General features: G+C 40.9%; 1 protein-coding gene across 5 annotated transcripts in view; it reads left to right on the top strand.

Annotated features, from left to right (window-relative positions):
* Positions 1-23019, top strand: part of lama2 (laminin, alpha 2) — a 202011-nt gene that overhangs the window by 104880 nt on the left and 74112 nt on the right. For all 5 annotated transcript variants that reach the window (XM_054760840.1, XM_054760839.1, XM_054760838.1 and 2 more), the window contains 6 exons: positions 8718-8822; positions 11141-11352; positions 11531-11642; positions 12831-12944; positions 16761-16888; positions 20611-20697. In XM_054760840.1, the coding sequence (XP_054616815.1) occupies positions 8718-8822; positions 11141-11352; positions 11531-11642; positions 12831-12944; positions 16761-16888; positions 20611-20697 (758 nt within the window). The remainder of the gene's footprint in view (positions 1-8717; positions 8823-11140; positions 11353-11530; positions 11643-12830; positions 12945-16760; positions 16889-20610; positions 20698-23019) is intronic.

The raw sequence follows: 23019 nt of genomic DNA, 5'->3' as shown, positions 1-23019 counted from the left end.
CATAGCCTGTTCGATAGTCATTATCACATTTGTCTAACATGACCAGATGATGGTGGTTCTAGCTCTGGACTTTTGCACCACTCATTTTGTCAACATCTGTGGAGAAATTCCAAAACCGAGCACAGGTTTAGATGCGGTTGGTAACTGCTATTTTTGCATAGCCCCTTGGCTTTTGTTTTGTGTGATGATTAGTTCACCAGCCATAAGCGACGTGTTCTTTTGGGTTATTTTGTACTGTCTCCATTGCAAGATTTAAGGAGTGACAGTCATATGTGTAACACCTGACCCAGGGCTACATCATTAAGACAGACGTGCACAAACAAATGGGCTTGTGATCTAAGATTGAATCCTCTAAAGCGACCCTGTCTGGTGAGAACATATCCTGCTGTGCTGCTCGCACCCCCCCTCCCAGCGCTTCTTCTGTGGTTCTTGCCTCTGCTAATGTCATCTATTTGAACGTGTGCTGCATTTTCTTTTGCCATTGTAGCAATGATTAGACTTTAACACTTGAGCTGGCAAATAGCTGGAGTCCATGCTTATGAAGTGGAGTTGTTGCACTTCTTCCACAGCAGACTGGCTGTGATGTTTGTCTGGGTGTCATGGCTTGGAGGAAGAGACTGCTGCTGCTGCATTTCATTACTTCATCGCTTGCAGGCCCGGCTTGTCGTTTCATTTATTTGTCTGAACTTCTACCCCTTCATCCCTCCAACCATCCCTCCATCCTTGTTTCTCTTCATGCGCCTCCTCCCCTAACTCACCCTGTCTCTCCAGGACTCCCATTTTCTCTCCTCCTGTTTCTAAATCATTCTTCTTCATCTCCCTTCAGCTCCTTTCTCCTTCTGTCTGATTATATTTCGCCTGTTGAGCTCCACAATCAACTTTATTGTACTTGCGGCACACAAACACAGACACAGCTTTATTCTTTGGAAGTTTCCACCACTTCAGCCCTACACTGTACCGGTTGGACTGGTCCACTCCAGGCATGCACACAATAAACTGTTCAGACTTTGCCATGTGTGGGATTAATTGATTATTGATTGATTAAATGTGGCTTAAAGCAATTGAAGTAACATGGAGTGCACTACAAGGCATGCTGGGTAACTTAATGTTGGGGTTGTGTGTGCCACGTGTTACTTGTTGTGTTGTTTTTTGTTGCAGCGTGAGTGAGGGAGGCATTGGGTTTGATGACCTCTTATTGGTTTGTGTTGTGTAAGTATGAGTGTAAAATTTCATTGTTTATAGACAACACTTCCTCAAGCAATTAGATGTTATGTACAGTAGTGCCATAAACATAGATTTATGAGTGTGTCAAGCATAGAGTTGCACCAAACTAAACACTGAAAATGACCACACACTCCCTACTCACCTAGAACCAGGTGTTAACATTGTGTTGTAACCCTCAAGCTGCCTGCCTGTGATAATGTCAGCAAAATGCCCTCGCTATAATGGTTTCCAAACTAGTACACACAAACAGACTGGATATGTACTTAGACGCCACAAACAAACACGCACACTCATTCTCAGAGCCTTATCAGCCAGATAATGATGTATTTTAGAGGCACTGCAAACAGCAAAGCAGAACGGATGCATCTGAACATGGGCAATAAACAACTCTGACTATTCTGCGTTTGTGTGTGTAGACAGTATGAAAAAGTGATTATTTGCTTCAGTCAAAGATCATGTTACAGAGATGCACAATGTGACATGACACACACACACACACACACACACACACACTACGGCATATTACGTTAGAGCGTGTCATTGGGAGTGACAGGCTGTGTGTGTAATGACATGCTAGCCATAGCTTTACGTACATCCGAGTATGTGTGTGATAATGCCCTAAATTCATGCATGACCTGCTGTGTCGTTCACGCCAAGGATGCTCATTGGCCCGTCAGTACGCTCGGTGGATGCTCATTGGTCCAGAAAGCATGTTCCACTGAAGCTTATTGGGTATTTTATTGCTTGTCGGGATCCATGGACTGCTCATTTACAAGAGTAGTCTCAAAAGAGCTTTGTTGTGTACTTAGATTACGTCATTAAAAAACAACGACTGTTGGCTGCATCACCATCTATCCACTTCTGCTTATCCAAGGTCGGGTCACCGTGGCAGCAGCCAAAGCAGGGTAGCCCGGACTTGCTCGCTCCCCGGCTACTTTGTCCAGCTCCTCCCGGTGAATCCCGAGGCATTCCCAGGCCAGTTGTGAGACATTGTCCCTCCAACGTGTCCTGGGTCTTCCCCGAGGCCTCCTACCGGTCGGATGTGCCCTGAACTCCTCCCTAGGGAGGCGTCAACACGAGGCATGCTGTGAAGCACATGCACACACTCCTCCAGCACGCTACCATTACTTATTTCACGACGAAAATGATAATTAACAAAAATGAGTGGTATGTTCCATGAGTGAAATCGGCCGATACCAATACAGATACTGATCACATAGATGAAGTGAATTTTTTTTAAATGTATATATGGTGAGTCCTATTGGTCATTAGGGTATGCTGGAGCCTATCCCAGCGGACTTCGGGAGAGAGGCGGGGTACACCAGCCAATTGCACATAAAGACAAACAACCATTCCCACTCACATTCATACAATTTAGAGACACCAATTAACCTAACATGCATGTTTGTTTTGGAATGTGGGAGGAAACCGGAGTACCCGGAGAAAACCCCCGCACGCCCAAGTGGCGATTCGAACCCAGGTCTTCCCGATCTCCTGACTCTCTCCTCCAACATGCTAACCACTCGGCCACCGTGCAGCCCTAACGAACAGCAATGGAAGCAAAACAATTCAGTGAAACAATATGATACACAGATGCAGCAGTGGTTCTAGCCTCAATAGTGCCGTGTTACAGACACCCCTTCAACTAATGTGGTAATGTTTGCTTATTTGATCACATCAAGTAATAATACAGCGCCATACTAGGGATGCTCCGATCGATCGGCCACTGATCAAAATCGGACGATTTCCGTGAAAAAGCATGCGATCAACCTACGCTGATGAATGCCTTTCAGCTCCGATCACAAAAGCCGATCACCTCTGGCTTGTACTTTTGCAGCATACAGCATGTAGCGAGCGTCTCCCGCCCACTTTCCTTCACACTGCGCAGGTGTGCCACAACCAAAACAAACATGTCTGCCGTGTGGAACTCACCTGCCGTTTGTGAGAATGGCATAAATTTTGCACCCTGCGAAACATCCCATGAAAAATATCTTGCCGGGGTAGCACATTAAAAAGCTTTAATTTAATAACAAACACTTGACGGAGTATGGTGAGTTTTCGAGGCTCACAATGTGCTCATCAGTCAAACGGCAGCTAATGTCGTCAATCCTGGACACCACTCGCCCGTGTGTGCGTGACAGTCAGCAGTCTAAAGCAAATAACACGAAAAATAATTGAATTCATCGTACTAGATGACCAGCCTCTGTCAGCTTTTAAATTTTTTTTTTATGATTACCAATTGTTTGGGCCCCCTGGCAGTCAGGAGGCCTTGGAATTGCCCTAACATTTCCCCCCTTATACAGCACCCCAGAGGATAAGCGGCATAGAAAACGAATGGATAGATGCTGTTCTGTAGACTGTAGAGAGGTACTTTTGCAGTTTAGCACTCAGCACCATGCGAGGTATCAGCGGTGTTATCGGGCTTCAGTCAAATAGACTAATTGCTTCCATCCACCTTGTACCCAGTTACACAAACAGATTCACTGTCACTCCAGATAAAGGCTGAAAAGCAAGAACATTCCTCTCTTGTTGGGAAGCTGTGACAGAGAAAGACAGATGGAGGGTAGTGGGAGGCAAAAGCAATAGATGAACAGGGAGTGTCCTTGCTAAAAGCCGACATAAAATCCGCTGAAAGCTAACACAACTAGTCAAAGTTTGTCAGCTCTCTCCAATCTCTTTTCATCATATCTCCTGCTTTGTTTCAACAACATCCCTAACACATGCAGAAATATGTTGTGCTCCTGTAACATATCACGGGCTGATAAATGAAATCACTTTTTTTTAATGGAGAACATATTTATCTGCCTCACAAGCTGTAAGAGATTGGATGTGTGAGATGTTTGTGTGCAAGCGTCGCTCCTAATCTGGTCACAATGGCATGAGATGGATTTGCCCATTTCACTTTCTTTTCTCCTCTCTTCCCTCTTCATTTTTTCCCCACTTACATGGGTGAAAAGATGCCCTTACATCAATCACAGCAGATTTGTTCCGCTTTTTGTCAACCAAATAATTTGCTGTCACACACACACACACACACACATTTGTGTGTCTGTAAAGTGTGCACAGGGCCCTGCACATTAATCCCATGGTGCACATGGGAAAATAAGTCATTACTTCATGACGCTATTCACAAATATATTCATCACTGAAACATAATGAAACAGGATTTGGAGAATGAAGACTTTATTTTCTCTGAGATTAGGACACAATCTCATCTCTGACTATATAGTTTTCCAAGTCTGAAAGAGGATATGATTACAGTACGTGTGTCCGTGAACAAGTCATTATGTGAACTTCATTACAAATAAGGCCGTATTGTAATTGTACCCCATTTATGAATTTGTTTTTTTAATGACTGACACAGGTCACTGTTTTTATTGTAAGACTTTCAGGCCAAAGGACTTCTCATCATGTGAAATTTTATACAGTCAAACCTTGTTTACCAATGTTAATTAGTTCCAGACCTGACCATGATAAGTGAATTTTTGCTAAGTAGGATTTATTATTTCTAAATGGAATATTTTCATAGTTAGAGCATCAAAAACCCGTTTACAACCTTTGAAATGTGTGTTTTTAACATTATTAGTGCCCTCTAAACATCTCAAAAGTCACCATTGCACTTGTATTACCCAATATAGTAGATATAGTATGTAAGTAATAACATAATTATAAGAGTAAATACACAGTTTAAGACATAAATAAGACTCATGCTTGTGTGATGTTTAGTAGGGATTATTGTGCCTGTTGTGAGATCATTCAAACCTGCAATAAAAGCCTGTTGTTCCGGCGATCAAGTCTGGTGATTTAGTGTCTGACCAAACATTACAATAACATGACTGTCACCACAGTGACTCGTGCAGAATACTACATCAAAGTCTTTCAATGTGTCTTTTGAATGCCTTATGTTTGTATTTTAGTTCATTTAGCCATTTTTATGCTTGAAAATGCTTCATTTAGGCAAAAAAATACATAACGTGCTTAAATATGCATATGTTTTGACAACTAATAATAATATTCAACTATGAAACATGATTTGTTAATTCATATATACTGTTGCTGATAAACCGTGAGGGCCGCATGGTGGATGTGAGGTTAGCATGTTGGCAACACAGTCAGGAGATCGAGAAGATCTGGGCTTGAATCTTGTTTGAAAGTTGAAAGTTTGACAGTTAGAAATGTAGGTCAGTGCTTCTGGTAATGGTTTGGCGGCACACCACTGAGTTTCATACACAGTAAATCTGTGTCTAAAATCACTGTAATTGTCCGTTAATATATGGCTCATGTAGTGATTGTGGCACATATTCCATCATATTGTCCAACATGGACACAGCCTTGGCTCGTAAAGGGATTTATAACATCTCTCAAGGAATTACTGGATGTATTATTTTGGCATTTTAACTGTGATTAACTCAGAGGCAAGAAGCGAAGATGATAGGATGTAGAAAAGAAGTCATTTGAACTGAACCTTGCTTAAGTTTGTGACATAGCTGTTCTATCTTATTGGTTTCCATTTAAGTCCAGGTAAAACTGCTTTTACTGGAGACAGTTTAGTGGTAAAACATGTTTGTTTTAACATACAGGATGTGTATTAATGTTCCCATGTGGGAAAGGAAGTCGCTCGTAAACAAATAAACAGACGGGGGCTCTCTTTCTGATGAAATTATGTGCTTCTTGTTCTTGTAAAATAGGTCACAATAACACTTTAACTTTCTAAAAATACATAGATGTATTCAAAGCAAGGGTGCTCTGGTGGGGGCTCAGGGGAAGGCTGTGTATTAGGTGTGTATTAGTACACGTCATGTTGTCGTACCCATAACGCACACTCCTGAGCAACGACAATGCATTTCATCCCTAAATTTTGCATATCTTCATGTCTCTCCTCCATCCTACTTGTTCTATTATCTCACGTGGTCTTATGCAACCATACACCCTCATACCAACGACACATATTACACATAAGTATTTTTTAAGTGTTGCTGATTAAAAAAAAGCCGTGGTTATATTTGAATTTATGAAGAAACAAGTAGCCATGCTTCCGTTGTATGGACAGCAGTTTTTTGATTGAGGTTTTGACCGCGGGAATGATACCTTCTTCCTCTTTATTTCGGTCACCAGGAGTTAATAACAGGCTCATGAGCTCTCAAGGGGGAATCCCACTGATGTCTATTGTAGCTGCCAGTGTGTGAGTGTGTTCTATTGTTCTTTTGTTTCTGTCCCCTCTAATTCCACTCTCCCTTACCATGCTTTCAGATTCCTGCTCTTTTCTGCTTCCCGCCGCGGCTTCCTTTTATTTCCTCTCCCCAGTAGAGAGATCTGGTCATTAGGTTGCCATGGCAAAGAGCTCTGATTACTTTCATGATGAATGTCTGAAATTGGAGCAGTTGTGCGCATTGCAAATGTGACTTTTGATTTTTGTTGATTTGCATTTGTTGACATGCAGGAAGCGTTCACACTTGTGGTTCGGTACTTTGGTCTGGATTAAACATGTCAAGAAAAAAATCCTTGGTGTGCACTTTGGGCAGATCGCGTAGCCCCCCAAGCATATGAACATGTGTAAAAAGTAAGGACACATCTGGGCATCTTTCATGTCATGTAACTCAAATGATGTGATGTAACACAAAATGCCGTCAACTGGGTTCAGTGTTTTGGTTACTTTTATGTTCAGTTTTTTTTTTGGGTTTCAGGAAAAGTTAATAAAATATACTTTTAAAGCACACCCTTGCCGCATGCAGGAGAGGGAGCGAAAGGACCAGAGAGACAGCATTTTACACCGACACATTTTCTCGTACATATTGGTCATTTCTGCGTGCTTTTTGCTGTCATTTCAACACTGGTCCGTGTCTTTGATCCAAGAAGTCTTCACATTTGAGCTCAAGTTAACTGAACCACGTAGAGTTCACCTGCAAGCCGGCCGAGAACCAATCTTGTTTGGTGCACACCACAGTTCGGACGATCGCAATCACACTTAAACAAACGATATGCACAACAAATACAACAAATCATCATTTATTCAGCCATGGCCAAAAACACTGGCATCGTTGGTTTGCCAGGATTTTTGACCAAGACTGGAGTTAAAATGTTTGCTGATTTACAAGTACAAGCAATTTATCTTCTTGCTTTTACATCATTAAAGGCCAAATGAAATATTTTATTCTTAATGTTGAACATATTTGGCTTGCATATGTTGCTGTCCAACTGAAAAAAGCCGTAGAAACACTTCCCTTACAAAAAAAATACAGCGTATCCCTGCATATTCATAGTATTGCAGTGTTTACAACTGTGCAAGTGAGCAGAGTTCATTTTATTTCATTTGTTTTGACGCGAAAATAGGCCTTGTTTGAAAGCACGTCTCACTCAACTCATGTCGGTAAAAATGTTGAAATACGTGATAATACTGGTATAATGTGCAGCAGTGGCCACCACCAGCTCAAGATCCCTGGTCTCGGACACGAACCTGCGCAAGATCTTCTAGTAAGAAAGTAAAGAAACTGGACTGAGCAGAAAATCACAAAATGCGCTCCAGAAAAGGGGAGGCCTCAACTTTATTATGTTGATATCATGAAGACAATACAGTTTGAACATGCAGTAGCATTAGTGTGTATCCTTGCGTCGGCGTTCACACAATTAGTAGGCAATGTGTCTTCTTGTGTTGTGCATTTAGCTTTCACAGTGCTGCGATTGAGTGTCGACTCCATTAGATTAGGCATAGGCCATTCATACTGGAGGGCATGCAGGTTATTAGTGGAGCAGCTCATGCATGTTAAGTGTACTGTGCCTTTAAACTATGATTTTACTGTCTTCAACAGTCCAAATCAGCAAATGGGGGTTAGATAGAGAATAAGTGTTAGTCAATAAAATGGTCAGTACAATGTGTGAGTGTGTGTGTGTGTGTGTGTTTTCAGTCAGCTGTGAAATGGGTGATTCCTCCTCCAGGTCTAAGAAGGGAGGGCAACGGATGATAGAGGTTTATGGAGGCATTAAATCCACCTTGATACTCCCCCTCTCTAACTTTCTTCGTCTTAAGCTCAGTTTCTTCAGTCGCTCTTTCTCAACATTGTCCCCTTCTGTCTGTCTGTTTTTATGGTGGTATTACTCCTTTGCCGCACTCCCTCATGTGACTGTTGAGGTTGCAGAGAGGGGAATAAATTCTGCAGTCGTGCTGACACAGCGCTGTGCAATGCGCTGTAAAGCTGATTCCATATAGTTGACAGAAATACTCACACTCTTTCATTCCTATTGTGTTTATACTGTATATGAAGCTTGGTGACTGGAAAACCATCAGTCACCAGTTGTATTTTGGTAGTTTTACAACTTTGAGGCTACTGCCATGGCTTTGAATTGTGTTATTGATGTGTATCACCCTCAGAACAAGTCTGTCTTTTAGCGTCAGGCATTAAACCAAGCAATACCAATTATTAACTTTCCTCATGGATAGGATTTAAAAGCATATTTTATTAAAAAACATCTAAAGATCTCACTGTGTCTTCTTTCAGCTTTCTGCCTATGGAGGGAGTGTGGTCTACACTGTGTCCTACAGTACAGATCAGCAGGAACAGATGGCTATCAGAGTCACCTCAGAACCTGATCTTATCATTGAGGTATGTTTTCACATGTCAGGTGATGCTCCTGTGGATGCTGTGGCCCTGCCAGGGTGGACACATACACCTAAGCAGTAGTAGGAGCAGCAGTCGTAGTCGTAGCAGTATTAACTCTGGATTGGCAGACTGGGGTCATGGTCCTCCTTTTTTAAAAATGAATTTTTTTAAATCCAACTATTTTAGACCCACATTTGCATACAGTGGGATATTGCATGAGTAAAATGTTATTGTAGCTACTGGGTAATCCATTCTGCAGCCTTATTTAATAACTCCTATTAGTCTTTGCACCTTTGCAATAAAAAAAGAATGAATGAATAGCTAAACGCTGCCTCTATACTGCTAGCAGTGATGTGATGTACTATAATATAGCACCAATTGGCAGTAGCTTGTGTGTGCGCAAAATGAGCAGGTTGTGTCGGAAATGTTGATGGTCTTCCTTATTAAAAAAGTATTTAATATTTCATTGTCTACAAGTTGTCTTCAAAAGTAATTAAATAACATTTATATTTCAAAAAACAACAGTGTAATTGTATGTGCTTTTAAATATCAACTCAAAAAGAAACAAAATTATGGTAGGGATTATGTTGAATAAGATGGACAACCATGGAAGACAATGGAAAAGAAAAGAAGGGTTGACAGACAGAACTAAATACGTAAGGTGATTAGAAAGACTGGGCCTAATTGGATAATTAAGGACGGAAGGATAAAAGGAAAGAAGGCAGGGGTATGGAAAGCAGACAGCAATGAGCTGACGTTATTTAAAGATGTGTCAATGAGAGTGACAAGCTGGGAGGAGGAGGAGGAGGAGAAAAGGAGGAGGACAAGTGTCGGTCTTGTTGTCAACAGAAAGCCGCTACAAACGATGACAATAACGAACCACCTACATGCTGTCAAGCAGCGCGCTCGCGCTTCACTGTCTCTCTTTCAGCTTCCTCCCTCCCCGTTCTTTGTTTGTCTAACGGCAACCAACAAGAATGAAGCATGAGAACCGTCGATAATGAGTTGACAATCATATCTGTTTAGTTTCTGTGTTGATTTCCATGTCTTTGTTTTTTACCTGCACACTTTTTTGCTGACCATAAACGCAACGTTGACAACATTAGGTACACCACACCTTCAACTATCTAATTTAATCCATTGCATTAACACTCAGTGTGTTGGTTTGCAGGCGTCTTTCTGTTCTTGGAAGATAATATCGCTACCCCGTGGTCCATCAGTCACATTTTTGCAGTTTCCTTCGGAAAAAGATTTAGTAGATTTTGTGCAATCCTGTGATTTAACCAACCTATCATCAAAAAAAAGGCCAGACCGCAATCAAACCGTACAACCCACCCAACCTACCAAAACAATGACCAACAAACCAACCAAACGACAAATCAATTAATCCAATAAAAAAAAGAAAAAAACTCCCAGAGCACCCAAAACAAATCAACAAAGAAAACAAATAAGTAGTGGTGCTCAAAGCTGGATTTCTTACCAATATCCACTAAGACAACATTGTCCAGCACTTAATTACTGATACCGATATCAACTGATCCCAATATAGGCAGCAGCTCTTCCCTCACACTCTTGTCAGGTCACATCAGGTGTAATGAATGAACACATGATGCTTCTTTCACTGTGAAGCCACTGGATGCATTTCACAAATGAACAGGCACCAATAGCTACTTTGTTTTTTGTTCCGGTTGCTAGCGTTGACGTTAGCATCAGTGCCCTCATGGTACACATGCCGAAACATGGCCTACAAACCCAAACCAGGACAAAAATACCCTAAAACACCCCCACGACTAACCAACAAAACACCCAACCAACCCATAAAAAGTAATAAAGTAATGGCACTGTTGACAGTGGCAGTCAAAGTTATCATGGTTTTCGCAGAGTATTGTGAATATATATGTATATATTGGGTTTACATTATAGTTAATTGTACAGTTGACCTTTTCCTCAACAGCTTTTCTTTCCTTCTGTACCTGGGTTCATACAGTATAAATGCAGTGTATGTGTATAGATCAGCACTACTACCGCTCCATCTCACTGTGCTGCCTCCTCTCTCAATTAGTTTTTATTTAATGGCTTATTGGCACGGTGGGCTTTCATTCTCCCTCTCCATCAGCAGTTGTCACTCTGCGTTAACCACTACATGCCATCGATCTGTTCTCAACAAGAGATCGTCCAATACCCAGGCTTGGCTAAATTCACTTTTTATTGAGTCTGTTCACAAATATCGACAGAATCTGCAACTCTTTTTCTAAAGATGTTGCCTTTTGTACGCTTTGGTCTTTAAATGACAAAAAGAATGACATTCCTGTGTCTGATAGGGTGGCGGGGTCAGGATTATGGACAGACGGTACGGCCAACCTGTGTACCCGTCCTCGCCAAGCACCAATCGCATCACTCTCCTTCCGGAGAACTTCCTGCTGTCTGAGACCGTTCAGCCAATCAGTCGCAGGGACTTCTTGACCGTGTTAGCAAACATAACCAGAATGATGGTCAGGGCCTCTTACAGTACGGAACCCAGTGCTGTGTACAGGTAGGAAAAACACTCAATGCCTCCATGCAGCAGTTCTTATATAAATATGGCTAATTATTCTATAGTTAGACTATCATGCACTTATCCTTAATGTGTCAGGTGTTCTACAAGTTGTAAAAGTTTTCTGTGTGTGTGTGTGTGTGTGTGTGTGTGTGTGTGTGTGTGTGTGTGTGTGTAGACTCCACTTATTCTCCATGCAGGTAGGTCATCCTTATGCCAAAGGAGAGAGGATAGCATCAGCTGTGGAGGTGTGCTCTTGTCCTCCTGGATATGCTGGGACATCCTGTGAGGTAAACATCCACACAAAGTACATGCATTTTACATTTGAAAGGAATTCTTCTGTTTTTACCTTACGCAAAACAAAGGGGCCATTTTGCGGGCATGCGCCTTGAGTCAGTTGGCTATAGTTCATAGAAAAATATTCAAAATGCTGCACTCTGTATTATTTTAAAGTACAGAATGAATGAATAATGGCTACAGTGTGGTGCTCTGGGGAGCTTGGTGTGCTGGTGAGATGCAATGCAGGTGTAAGCCATTGTTATTGTTAGTATTGTTATTATTCATGTTAGTAATGGTAATAGTAACGATTATAGGTGGTAATAATAATGATAAAGATTTTTGTAATTTATTTTTATGTACATTTTGTGCTGTTTTTTGTTACTGTTGATTTAATGCTTTAAAAAGAAAAACAAACAAAGATGATTTTATTTGTATTGTTATTGATATTATCATTGCTGTTGTTATTATTGTTGTTTATTATTATTACCCCTCGACCCTATTGGGGATAAGCAGCGTAGAAAATGGATGGATGGGTTATTATTATTTTTTTGGTGTTTGTTTGTCTTCTTTTCTCGATTGTTTTGTGTGGATTTTTATCTTTGTGGGTGTTGTGGAGCTGGAACTGGGGTGTAGTTGGGGTTGTTGTAGACCGCACTCCCTCCATAGGCAGAAAGCTCAAGGAAGACACAGTGTGATCTTTAGATATATATTTTTTTATCAACAAGCGGTCAAAATGAGTTTTCTCCGTGGGGTGGCTGGGCTCTCCCTTAGAGATAAGGTGAGAAGCTCTGTCATCCGGGAGAAGCTCAGAGTAGAACCGCTGCTCCTTTGCAATGAGAGGAGCCAGATAAGGTGGCTTGGGCATCTGGTCAGGATGTCTCCTGGACACATCCAGCTGGTAGGAGGCCTCGAAGAAGAACCAGGACACCTTGGAGAGACTATGCCTCCCAACTGGCCTGGGAGCGCCTCGGGATCCGCCGGAAGGAGCTGGACAAAGTGGCCGGGGAGAGGGAAGTCTGGGCTTCCCTGCTTAGGCTGCTGCCCCCATGACCTGATTTCAGAAGAAGATGGATGGATGGATTGATGGATGGAAGGACATCGGACTAAAATTGTGGATACCTCCACAGCTACTCTACTTCTCACTCCCCACTTTGTTAAATCACACATCACTTATTCCACTGTCTTCCTGTGTTTTTTAGGGTTGTGTTGCCGGATTCCGTAGAGTGGATGGACATCTATACAATGGTGTGTGTGAAATGTGTCATTGTCATGGACACGCTACACAATGCCACCAGATCACAGGTCACTGCCTGGTAAGCTCATTTACTTTACCTACCTGCTTGACTTGTATATTTACTATCAAAGATAGGCCACTAAAAGGCTACTTTTGCTTTCGGAACTCACAAAATGTCACAGTACAGCCACTATACATATATATAGTATATATTTTTAGACAGAATATTGAATATTGATTTGACTGCGCTTGTATGCTGTACCATTAACTAAGTATCCACAGTGATATTTTTTGATGTCTGACATTGTTATTCATGTTGTGAACTGTCAGCCTGTAGGAATTTCATTGATTTTCAGATGAATAATTGTCAGATGCTGTGGATTGCGCTCACATGTTGGTCGATTACTGAGTCACAATTCACTCCACCACACTATTTGTAGAAAAGATTTGTTGGATATTGATACTATATTGTGTGTATGTTTTTTTTAAAACATGACATTGGTATTAAAAATAGCAGTCAAATCTAAAAAAAGGTAACACCAAAAGAAGAGACTGTTACTATAAAGCCTAACTTATTCAAAAACAAACTGAATTATATATCACATGAAAATGAGGAAAAAATTTGGGTGGAGGGTGGTTGATGTTTGTGATGAGATTCCACCACGGTTGAGCGGTCCGCCGCGGAAATACTTCCCCACACAAACGTTCCTTTTCCTCACGACGGCAGAATTTCATTCACCTCATGTCAATTTCCACGAGATTCCGCATTTAACAGTAGATTCCGTTTTTATTGGCCAATTTTGCGACTCCGTCCGCGATTCCGTTAACGTGTAAATCATAGGGCCCTATGAATGGCAAAAACAAACACAAGTAATTGATACGGCCATGCAAAAATCTATTTTTGATACATGGTTCGCTCCAACACACAAATTATTTTACAGTGGGCGTTAGATTAGATTCAGCTCCAGAACTTTCCCCCACTGTGTTGAACACAAGACCTACATTACGCAAAATGGTGGCGCGTACACACAGCAAAGCCCAGCGTCTCTTCCAGATTTACAGTTTTGTAGTTATTATTTTGTTAATTCGGGTCAGTTCTTTCGGTTTAGCATTTTATACTCATCAAGAGCTTTGGGCTTTGGTTTTCCCAGCGCCAACAATCTCATCCCTGAGATCTCCAGAATACTGGAGTCTACATACTCCACACATAGCCGGGCGGAAGAGCTTATTGGCAGCATCGAGAACTTAAACGAAGGCGTGAAGGAATACGAGCTCAGCTCAAGCTAACACCACAAAGACTCATCATATTGAGCATTTTCCTCGCTCATGTTTGGTCTGTGGTGAATGAAATGGTCGAGCTCCGACCCCACGTCACCCACAGTAAGATACTTTTGGACTGCAAGGTCATGATTTTCACCTAAACATGGCTAAACAGCAACGACAACACTCAAGGATTAGTCGACTACGGACAAAATCTAAAAAATCAGATTCAACTATGAAAATCCTTTGTCGAAAACAGCCTTATTAAACACCGAAGGTGACCTTTTATCTTATAGAAAACGTCCAGTATTTCATTCCATAGTTTACCTGTCTATAATGAGCTTTTTAAGTCTTTTCAACTTCACTGTAAACATGCATTAACACAAGATTGATATAGAAATAGAAACAGAGCAATCCCACTGGAGAGCACCATATGCTGGCCATTTGAGGAACAGCAGTTTAAAGCATGTATATATTCCCCATACACACATACTGTATCATCTTGGCCTATGGGAACATTACTTTAGGCTTGAACTACGCACACACACACACACACAAACACAGCCGCTATCCACTAGTGTGTTGTGAATAGGATGGAACACACACACAGTGGCAGATTGGTGCGTGGTTTCTTTTTTTACTCGTTCACAAACACACCCCGCGAGAAAGACATGTTGACAGTTAATCACTCACAGAGACGTACACGTTTACATATTCATAAGCAGTGATCGGCAGAGCGATAGATGCACAAAGCTGAGTGACTGAATATTCCTGTGGCTCTGTAGGTTAACGCAGCGTGTGCTTGTGTCAGCAGCGAAGAGATATTTGATTTCAGGAGGAAATGCATTGGAACATGGCTGACACGCACGCGGTACACACAGACACACTTCTGTGTGGTAGCAACTAGCAAAGAATCCAGCATTATGCATTGTTTTTAAGTCTATGACTCTCAGCTCTAATCATATGTGAGGAAACCATTTTCCAAATAGAATCACTGCCATGCTTGACTTCCACTAATACGGCGATGTGTTGCTTGATTATGAAGTACATCGCATACAAAGTTCTGGCTCATCTCATTGAGCCGTAAGTGCTTAGTTACTATAGTAACACAATATGATCTGATGTTCATCCCGTACCACTTCATTAACCTTCATCTCCCTGGGTTTGTTTATCCTTTTGCTGTCGACCTTGTAATAATTTCATGTAAAAACACGTGTAATCCAAACATCCGTGTTACTCGTCCAGGATTTTTTTCAGTGTGCTTATGCTGCTATTTTGTGAGACTACACATCTAAGTCAACAAAAAGCATTTTTTTGGTCGTTTCTTCCGGATTTCACCATAAATCCTCCTTTTGGCATACCACTTGACATTTCTTCTAATAGTGGCTGCTCTAATAAACGCCATGCCCCAGTATATCCCAGAGTGTGGCATCCACTTGGATAAATAAACACATTGCCAATAAACGCCTTGTGTTTTCACCTTTGGAAAAAAGGTCTGTAATATAATATTGCATATTATAATATATCCATACATCCATCCATCCATCCATCCATCCATCAATCCATTTTCTATGCCGCCTATCCTCACAAGGGTCGCAGGTATGCTGGAGCCTATCCCAGCTGACTTCGGGTGAGAGGCGGGGTACACCCTGGAATGGTCGCCAGGAAATCGCAGCTATTGCGTTATTATTATTAGTAGTAGTAGTAGTAGTAGTAGTTGTAGTAGTATATATATTGCAATATATATTGGTTTTATTAATTAATTATTCATGAAAAGTAATAAAATAAGGTTATTTAAATAAAGTAATTTCAATAAAAGCCTCCACTTTCAAACATGCCTTAACAAAAATAATAATAAATAGAATAAAATAAGGTTATTTACTGTAAATAAAGTAATTCAAATGAAAGCCTACCCTCTAAAAAAAAGTGCCGTACCTCTAAACACATGTTAATCTCTGTAGTTGAGTAAATAATTGCCAACAATCCATTGACATTTTGCGTGTTGAATTTTGCAGCTTAATGCCATCACAGTTTTTCAAAAATATATGAATTAAATCATTTTTGTTTCGTGGGTAAGTATAGCCTGATATTTGGGGAAAAAATGCATATTTAAGCTAATATTTTAAGCATTTTCAAGCATAAAAATGGCTAAATTAACTGAAATGCAAATATAAAATATGAGGCATTCAGAAGGCCCATTCAAAGACGTGATGATATGTAGTATTCCACAATGGTCAGTAGGTGTCAGCAATGTTACACTGATGAGACAGGGAGTCGAAGTAAGTACGAGTAGAAGTAAAACAAGAACAAGGAACTCTCCCATTGCTAAGATGAGTCTATAATTATATTTTCTTATTTTCTGTCATTATGTCTACTATGTTGGGTAATGCAAGGGTCTGGAACCACCGTGATAAATTAGGGATTACGATACAGAATATATATACTTTATGTATACAGTATACTGTATATATATTACATACAATATATTACCTATTTCAGGACATTTTTAACGGTATTTAGCCACAACTAAATCTAGCCCATTAGTTAAGACAAAATAGTGTTCAGGCTGTTGAAGTGTCCTTGGGCAAGATACTGAAGATACTCGTGACTAAAACAACCCATTTGTCTCTTCCAGGACTGCTCCCACCACACCACAGGCCCCCACTGTGACACCTGCCTACCTGGTTACTACGGCAACGCCACCAGTGGGTCAGCTGCGGATTGTCAGGCTTGCGCTTGCCCACTCAGTCTGCCTGGTAACAAGTAAGTTATCAAGACACCGGGGCTAATTGTAAACATTGTCACCGAGCCACTCCATCTATCCCTGCTGACCCTTCTGACCCCCGTGGCACTCAATTGCTTCTCCGACCTCTCTGTCGTCACCCTCTTTTCCTCTGCTCGTCTTTTGTGTTCTGCAAAGGCATCACAGACACGGCAGCCGCTTCCTGGTGGCAGCACACGAAATATCACCACAGCAGTTGGTGTAAATGTCATCACTGTTGGTGGATCGCAATAAACTATGCCAAAAAAACCTGACACAGCTGTTGATTTGAGCCTCATTAAGAAGTTAAAACCTTTTTGGTATGCTGCCTCTTCTCCGGTAGGCTCAAATGACAGGTGTCTGGTTTGAGAAAGCATATATCACACCATTGAATGGATAATTGTTTGATTAAATCCATATCCTCGCCTGTTAAAGGTCAGGTTTGCATACAGTTGGCGATGTTGCTCAAATTATTAGATAAATATGTATTGATGTGAATGTGAATTATGATAATAGTAAAAAAGTAAAATATCCTTGACGGTGCCTTTTATATTCAAAAAAACCTTTCCTCTACTCCGTGAAAAACTCCCTTGAGCATACGTTTTTCTAGTTTGCTGCTCACACCAGACTTTCTCACTGTTTGGCATAACTGAAGTTAACATAGCAGGTTTTAAAAATATGGTTTTCTTTCTGGAGGTCCACCCCTCCATTAAATCTATTAAAGCCTATTCATCTTCAAAGAGCCGCCAGTAATGTTTAGACCAGGGGTTCTCAGCTGGTCTCACCCCGGTCGGACGCCCAATCCCAAAAACGTACTTACACATCTTCTACGTTTTTTTGCGCAAGACGCAAAAAGAGGTGATGATGCAATTGCACACTAATGCACGTGTCACAAGGTGACACGAGTACATTTGATAAGAGCTCGGCATGTGAATTTGAAGAAACACGTGGAAGTGGAAGAACGTGGACGAGTGTAGCATGCAGAAGGTTATGCATTGTAGGGACATTTTAACGCATGCACACAGTTCAATTCAAAATGTGAAAATTGTAAATAGCTCATGGTGTTTTATTTGTAAATAAATCGGTATTTTCATGTAAAACAACCCTTTTTTGTGTTGTTTATGATGTGGTGTAGTTGTTTAGATATACTATATGAACTGTCAGAAAAGCAAACAAATTGTGTCGAAGTTAAAGTTATGCTTGAAATGTGTCCTTTTACAAAAAGCTGGTTTTCTCCCTTTTTTAGTCGGAAACTGATATTTTCCTGAAACTTACCTAAGTTCTACTGCTGATTACTAAAGAAGGGAAAAAGGTAGAAACAACCTTTTTTTTCTGATGAAAGATGGGAGTCTAATCTTTCTTTGGGTAGGTTCCATGTTTATATAGCCATAGAACACAATATTCTGTGTGCCTTGAAAGATCAGTCAAAATCCTCTAAAATGTATGCTCGTGAACGGGTTGTCTTTTGAAAAATGGCTAGGATTGAAAGAGTTAAACATGACACTATTCAGAGAGTTAGTTGCAGCACACGTTGCTGGTCTTCATTGTGATATGATAGTCATACAAGTCATCGTGAACTGACTTTATGCTATTGTCAAAAAAAAGCAGCCTTCAGTTAAATATTAATGCAATTAGTACATTAAAATGGAACATTTCACGCGTTTTGTTAAGTGCGAGAGCTAGGATCCACACACTCTCACACGCACGCATGGGCAGCAGCAGCTGGGAATTTTCATGATGTAGTTGTGATGCGTTTTCTTGCAGCTAAAGAGAGACACATCTCTTTTTCACTCTCTGCAGCTTCCTGTTAACCTCCCCCTGCAGTAATAATAGCCTGGAGGTGCTAGGCTTTCGGGCCCCTTAAAAATAGCCCTCTATTCCCTTGCCCTATGTCCACTGAAAGCTGTCACTCAAGCAGCCAGACTGGTTCACTGAGCGCCAATGTCAAAGATCTTATTAACAAGAGATGTCTCACACAGGGAGCACTGTGGTGATTTGAAGACAGTCAATATTAATCCGTTTAGTATTTCTGAGTGGTCGTGTTTCATTTACACATGGGCTCAATTACCGACATCCTAAGCATTACTTTTCTGTCAATTACTTTATCTTGCCATCGCTTCTACTTCCATCTAATAATTAGTATCAATTCTGATGCCAGTTTTTTTTTCCTGTCATGTTTCTTTGTAATTAATTTTTCCATTCTTCATGGCTTGTCATATGATTTTCTATTTGAGTCACACATTATATTATGAGCATAATACAGTCGGCAGCCACCTCATTGGATGCACCCACATTGACCACTGAACACCAATACAGGAGCTGAAAAAAAGCTTGCCTTTAAAAAGCTAATTATGCTTTAATTATTAATAAATGGTTACAATTGTGGTTGCAGTTCGCCATACTGAGAGCAATTTAAATGCTTTTGGCTTTTTAGCTTTTAGCAGTATGACAGTGGGAAAATTATGCAATGCAGTTGAAACTACAGCAACCAGCACCTTAAACCAGTGGTTCTCAACTGGTTTGGCTGCGGTACACACCATCACCGCTCATTGACAAGTGGCGACCCAAATTGTGGATTTTTTATCTTATATTTAAAGGGGTTGTTTGCAACACAACGTGGGCCACTGCTGTGAGACGCTGTCCTCTCTTTATGGCGCGCTCTTGTCCCGCAGATATCTACGACTGTGTGTCGTATGAACGGCATGTTACGTCTCCACTGCATGTCCTTCCCCTCCTGCTGAAGCTTCACTAAGTCGGTCGCAGCAAGCGAATAGCACAGACAAGACTGTAAGGTGCATTCATGGACATCGAGTCATAAATAATTTTTTTTTTGACCCGCGACTCACTGAAAACGACTCTGAATGTCTGATAATATCAGCTGGGCTAAGATATCGAATTATATCTGTATCATTTTTTTCTGCCGATGATAAGATTGGTGCAAGAGTGAGACCTCATCAAAGTACACTATGCTCCACAGAGCAACAAACTTATACACAGCATGTCCGTGGTCTGGAATTATGTCCAAGTTTGGCCTTCGGATTGTAAATATATGTGCTTTTACATATATTCATATATTCAACTCTCATTTCTATAGTATTTTTCTGAAGATATACTGTGGTTGCTGAAATGTGAGATACTGTACACACATATATTTCTGGTTTTATTATTATTTTTATTTCTACATGGTCCCAGTCAAAAGTTTGGACACGATAACTTTTAAATGAAAAAAGTGTATCCAAACTTTGGGCTACTAGTGTATATTTTTCTAATTTAATGTAATTGGTGTTTATGTGGGCGTCTCAAATGTATACAGTGAGCCAGCTCACATTTAGGCAGTCTGTCAGCCAGTCAGCGTGTGAGCCAGTCTGGGCTCGGAACCTGAGCCAGCAGAACTATCTATAGTTTATGGAAGTGGGCGGGTGACACTCCCTCGCTGTGTGCCTTACTCTCGGGGTCTTTTACTCATTTAGGGTACATTTTGAAAGGAGGACGAGTGATTTAAAACCAAAGAGTGCAGCAATTTCAGTGTGTATGAATGTGAGGACTTAAAAAGTAAAAGTAGGGACACAGGTGTGTGCACAAAGGGACCAACAATGGCCTTAACCCATTTGTGTTCTCTTCTCCTCATCCTCCTCCACATCGGCCCTCTTTCTGCTGTGGGACAACGTCACGGAATCCATCTACAACTTCGACAACAACTTCATCGTCCCGACAACCACAAAAGTTTCAGTCCAACGTGCCGCCTCAGTGAGGAAGGCGAGCTGCTGTGTGACCGCTGTCAGCCTGGATACACAGGACCACGATGTGACAGGTAATTCACACACACAACTTCAGTTCATGAGGTACACCTGCACAATCAAACACACCTAAAAAACACAATAATGCTAGTGATTGACACAATCAGAGGGGTATTAACTAAACGTGTTTATTATTGTGGTTATAGTAGTTTGCAGTGGTGCACTGCATCATACTGAGACGTGTTTCTAATTGCTTGCTTATACAGTATATTAAAAAAGTGGCAAAATACAATATTGGCTCTTACTGTATAGTTAAATGATGCCTCTACTATGCATTTATTATATATGATATGGTTAAAGACTTATATGCCAGGTATTTGTTGCTTCACAGTTTGGAAAAATCCTTACTTAATCTGAAAATAGCCCGGTAGTTCATCATCTGTTTGTCTTTTAAGCAGCCGACCCTTTAAAGCTGCAGTTCTCCTAATTGGACAGCTTCTGTAATCCTTCCCTGCCACTACTTTGTCAGCTTTGTTGTCATAAAAAAAAAAAAAACCTCTTTGCGAGACATCCTCAAAGATAAAGTGAAAGTTGAGCAGTAATAGTGCCATGCTTGGAGCTTCCACCACACACAGACAAAGACGATGGAAATGAACGAGATAGGACTCTCCGGACATGAATATTAACGTTAACATCCACATGATTGTTGTCTTTCCTGATGTTTATCTGTATATCATATCTTTGTGTCTCTTTGCTAGGCTCATTTATTAGACTGACATCGTTTATCATGAACTGTTCGTTTTTGTCCTGTTCTAAGTTCAGGATGTCACGGCTCGATGACAAGTGGCGAGTAAATATTGACCCGCACCGACCTCACTTGGTCATCATCGGAGCCGTGATGAAAACATGGTAAAGTTATGAGAAAGACACTTCATGTAGCAAAAACGTATGACTAGCTTACGAGGAAAAAGTCAAAGCTTTATGAGAAAAAGTCGAGTTTTAGAAGAATTTTATTGAAATTTTAACAAGTGAATGTCAGAATTCCCACACTAGAAACCTGGCATATATTCATAAAACCACGTTATTTGAAATATTGAAAACAAAAAAATCTGTATAGAACACAGTCAGCCTTATTTTTGTAGTATTTTTGTGCATGGCGTCCCTCTGCATTTATATATTAATGAGTCAACATTTTTTTTATGACTTATAACTACAGTAGGCGAAGGTATCGTTTTACTTTGATTCAATACTTGTACTTTTACCTGGTGCCAAGTGTCAGGGCCGGCGCTTAAAAGGTGCCTCGTCAGTACGTTTAAAAACGGAAACATAATTTTTTTACAGAATCTTGTGACTTGCAAGTTGAACAGAATAGTAATTTAAATACTTCAGTAATATAAATAACTAATTAATTAACTAAGTAACTAAGTAATTCAATTCAACAATATGAAATACAATTTGCGTTGTCATGATTGTCATTAATATGACAGCAAAAGCAGCAGCAAAACAGAAGACAGGGCTAAAAAAATGATCTGCTAGCGTTTCTGCTGGTGATGTTGAGAATCCCCCTGTTTGTGAACGCACCTTGATCGCCTTGACCGTCATTGGTTGATAATGCGGAAGTGTTGTGCTGCTGTTGTGGACAGCGCCACGTAGCCGTATGGCGAAATGCGTGTGCGATGTTTAATTGAGCACTACTTTTGGCGTATTATATATATTACAAATAAAGTTTAAAAAGAGCGTCGGACTCTGCGTTGCTCTGCTTCCACAATATCAGCTTCAAGTGTTTCAGGTGGCTGAGTCAGCATTAATTTAGGCACTGAAATGAGGCACCGATGTCCACTTAGTTTTTCGGTCTGGTTACTACTGTTAATGTCAGAACCAATTTGTTTCGGTGCCCATCCCCTGCTTATAACCGACATTAGTCAGAGGCTTAATCATTTTCCTTTGCTATTGAAGACGATGTTCAAATAATGAAAAACTTGATTTTTCTGAACGTCACTTTTCCTTCCAATGTGATTTATTCCAATTTGTGTCATACAATTCCTGAAAAAAGCAACCGTCTCCAAGCTCGTTACAAGTTGCATTTCTGTTTGGCCGTCTGTTGCTACGTTACCATTTAAAAGGGAGGCGCTCTAGTGGGCCCAAGGGCCCCTGAGCTGGCTGGCCTGCATAGCCGGCATGCCTGGCCGTGCTGTTCACAGCAGAATCTCTAAGTCTGCCTTTTAGTCTTTTTATAAACGCCATCAGCCGTGGGGCGAGACAAACTGACTCAGTGTCATTCCACGCTTTTACTGGCGCGAGTGGCATCAGCCAGCATTGACAAATATGGACTGGCGCTGAAAGTGTGAGCGACCCTATATGTAGTGGAATTCAACCGTTTTGGTTGGGAAAAAACA

This window comes from Dunckerocampus dactyliophorus, chromosome 19 (assembly GCF_027744805.1).
Source record: "Dunckerocampus dactyliophorus isolate RoL2022-P2 chromosome 19, RoL_Ddac_1.1, whole genome shotgun sequence".
NCBI lineage: Eukaryota > Metazoa > Chordata > Actinopteri > Syngnathiformes > Syngnathidae > Dunckerocampus > Dunckerocampus dactyliophorus.
Note: the sequence above shows the minus strand (reverse complement) of the source record. Positions and strands in the feature narration are given on the sequence as shown.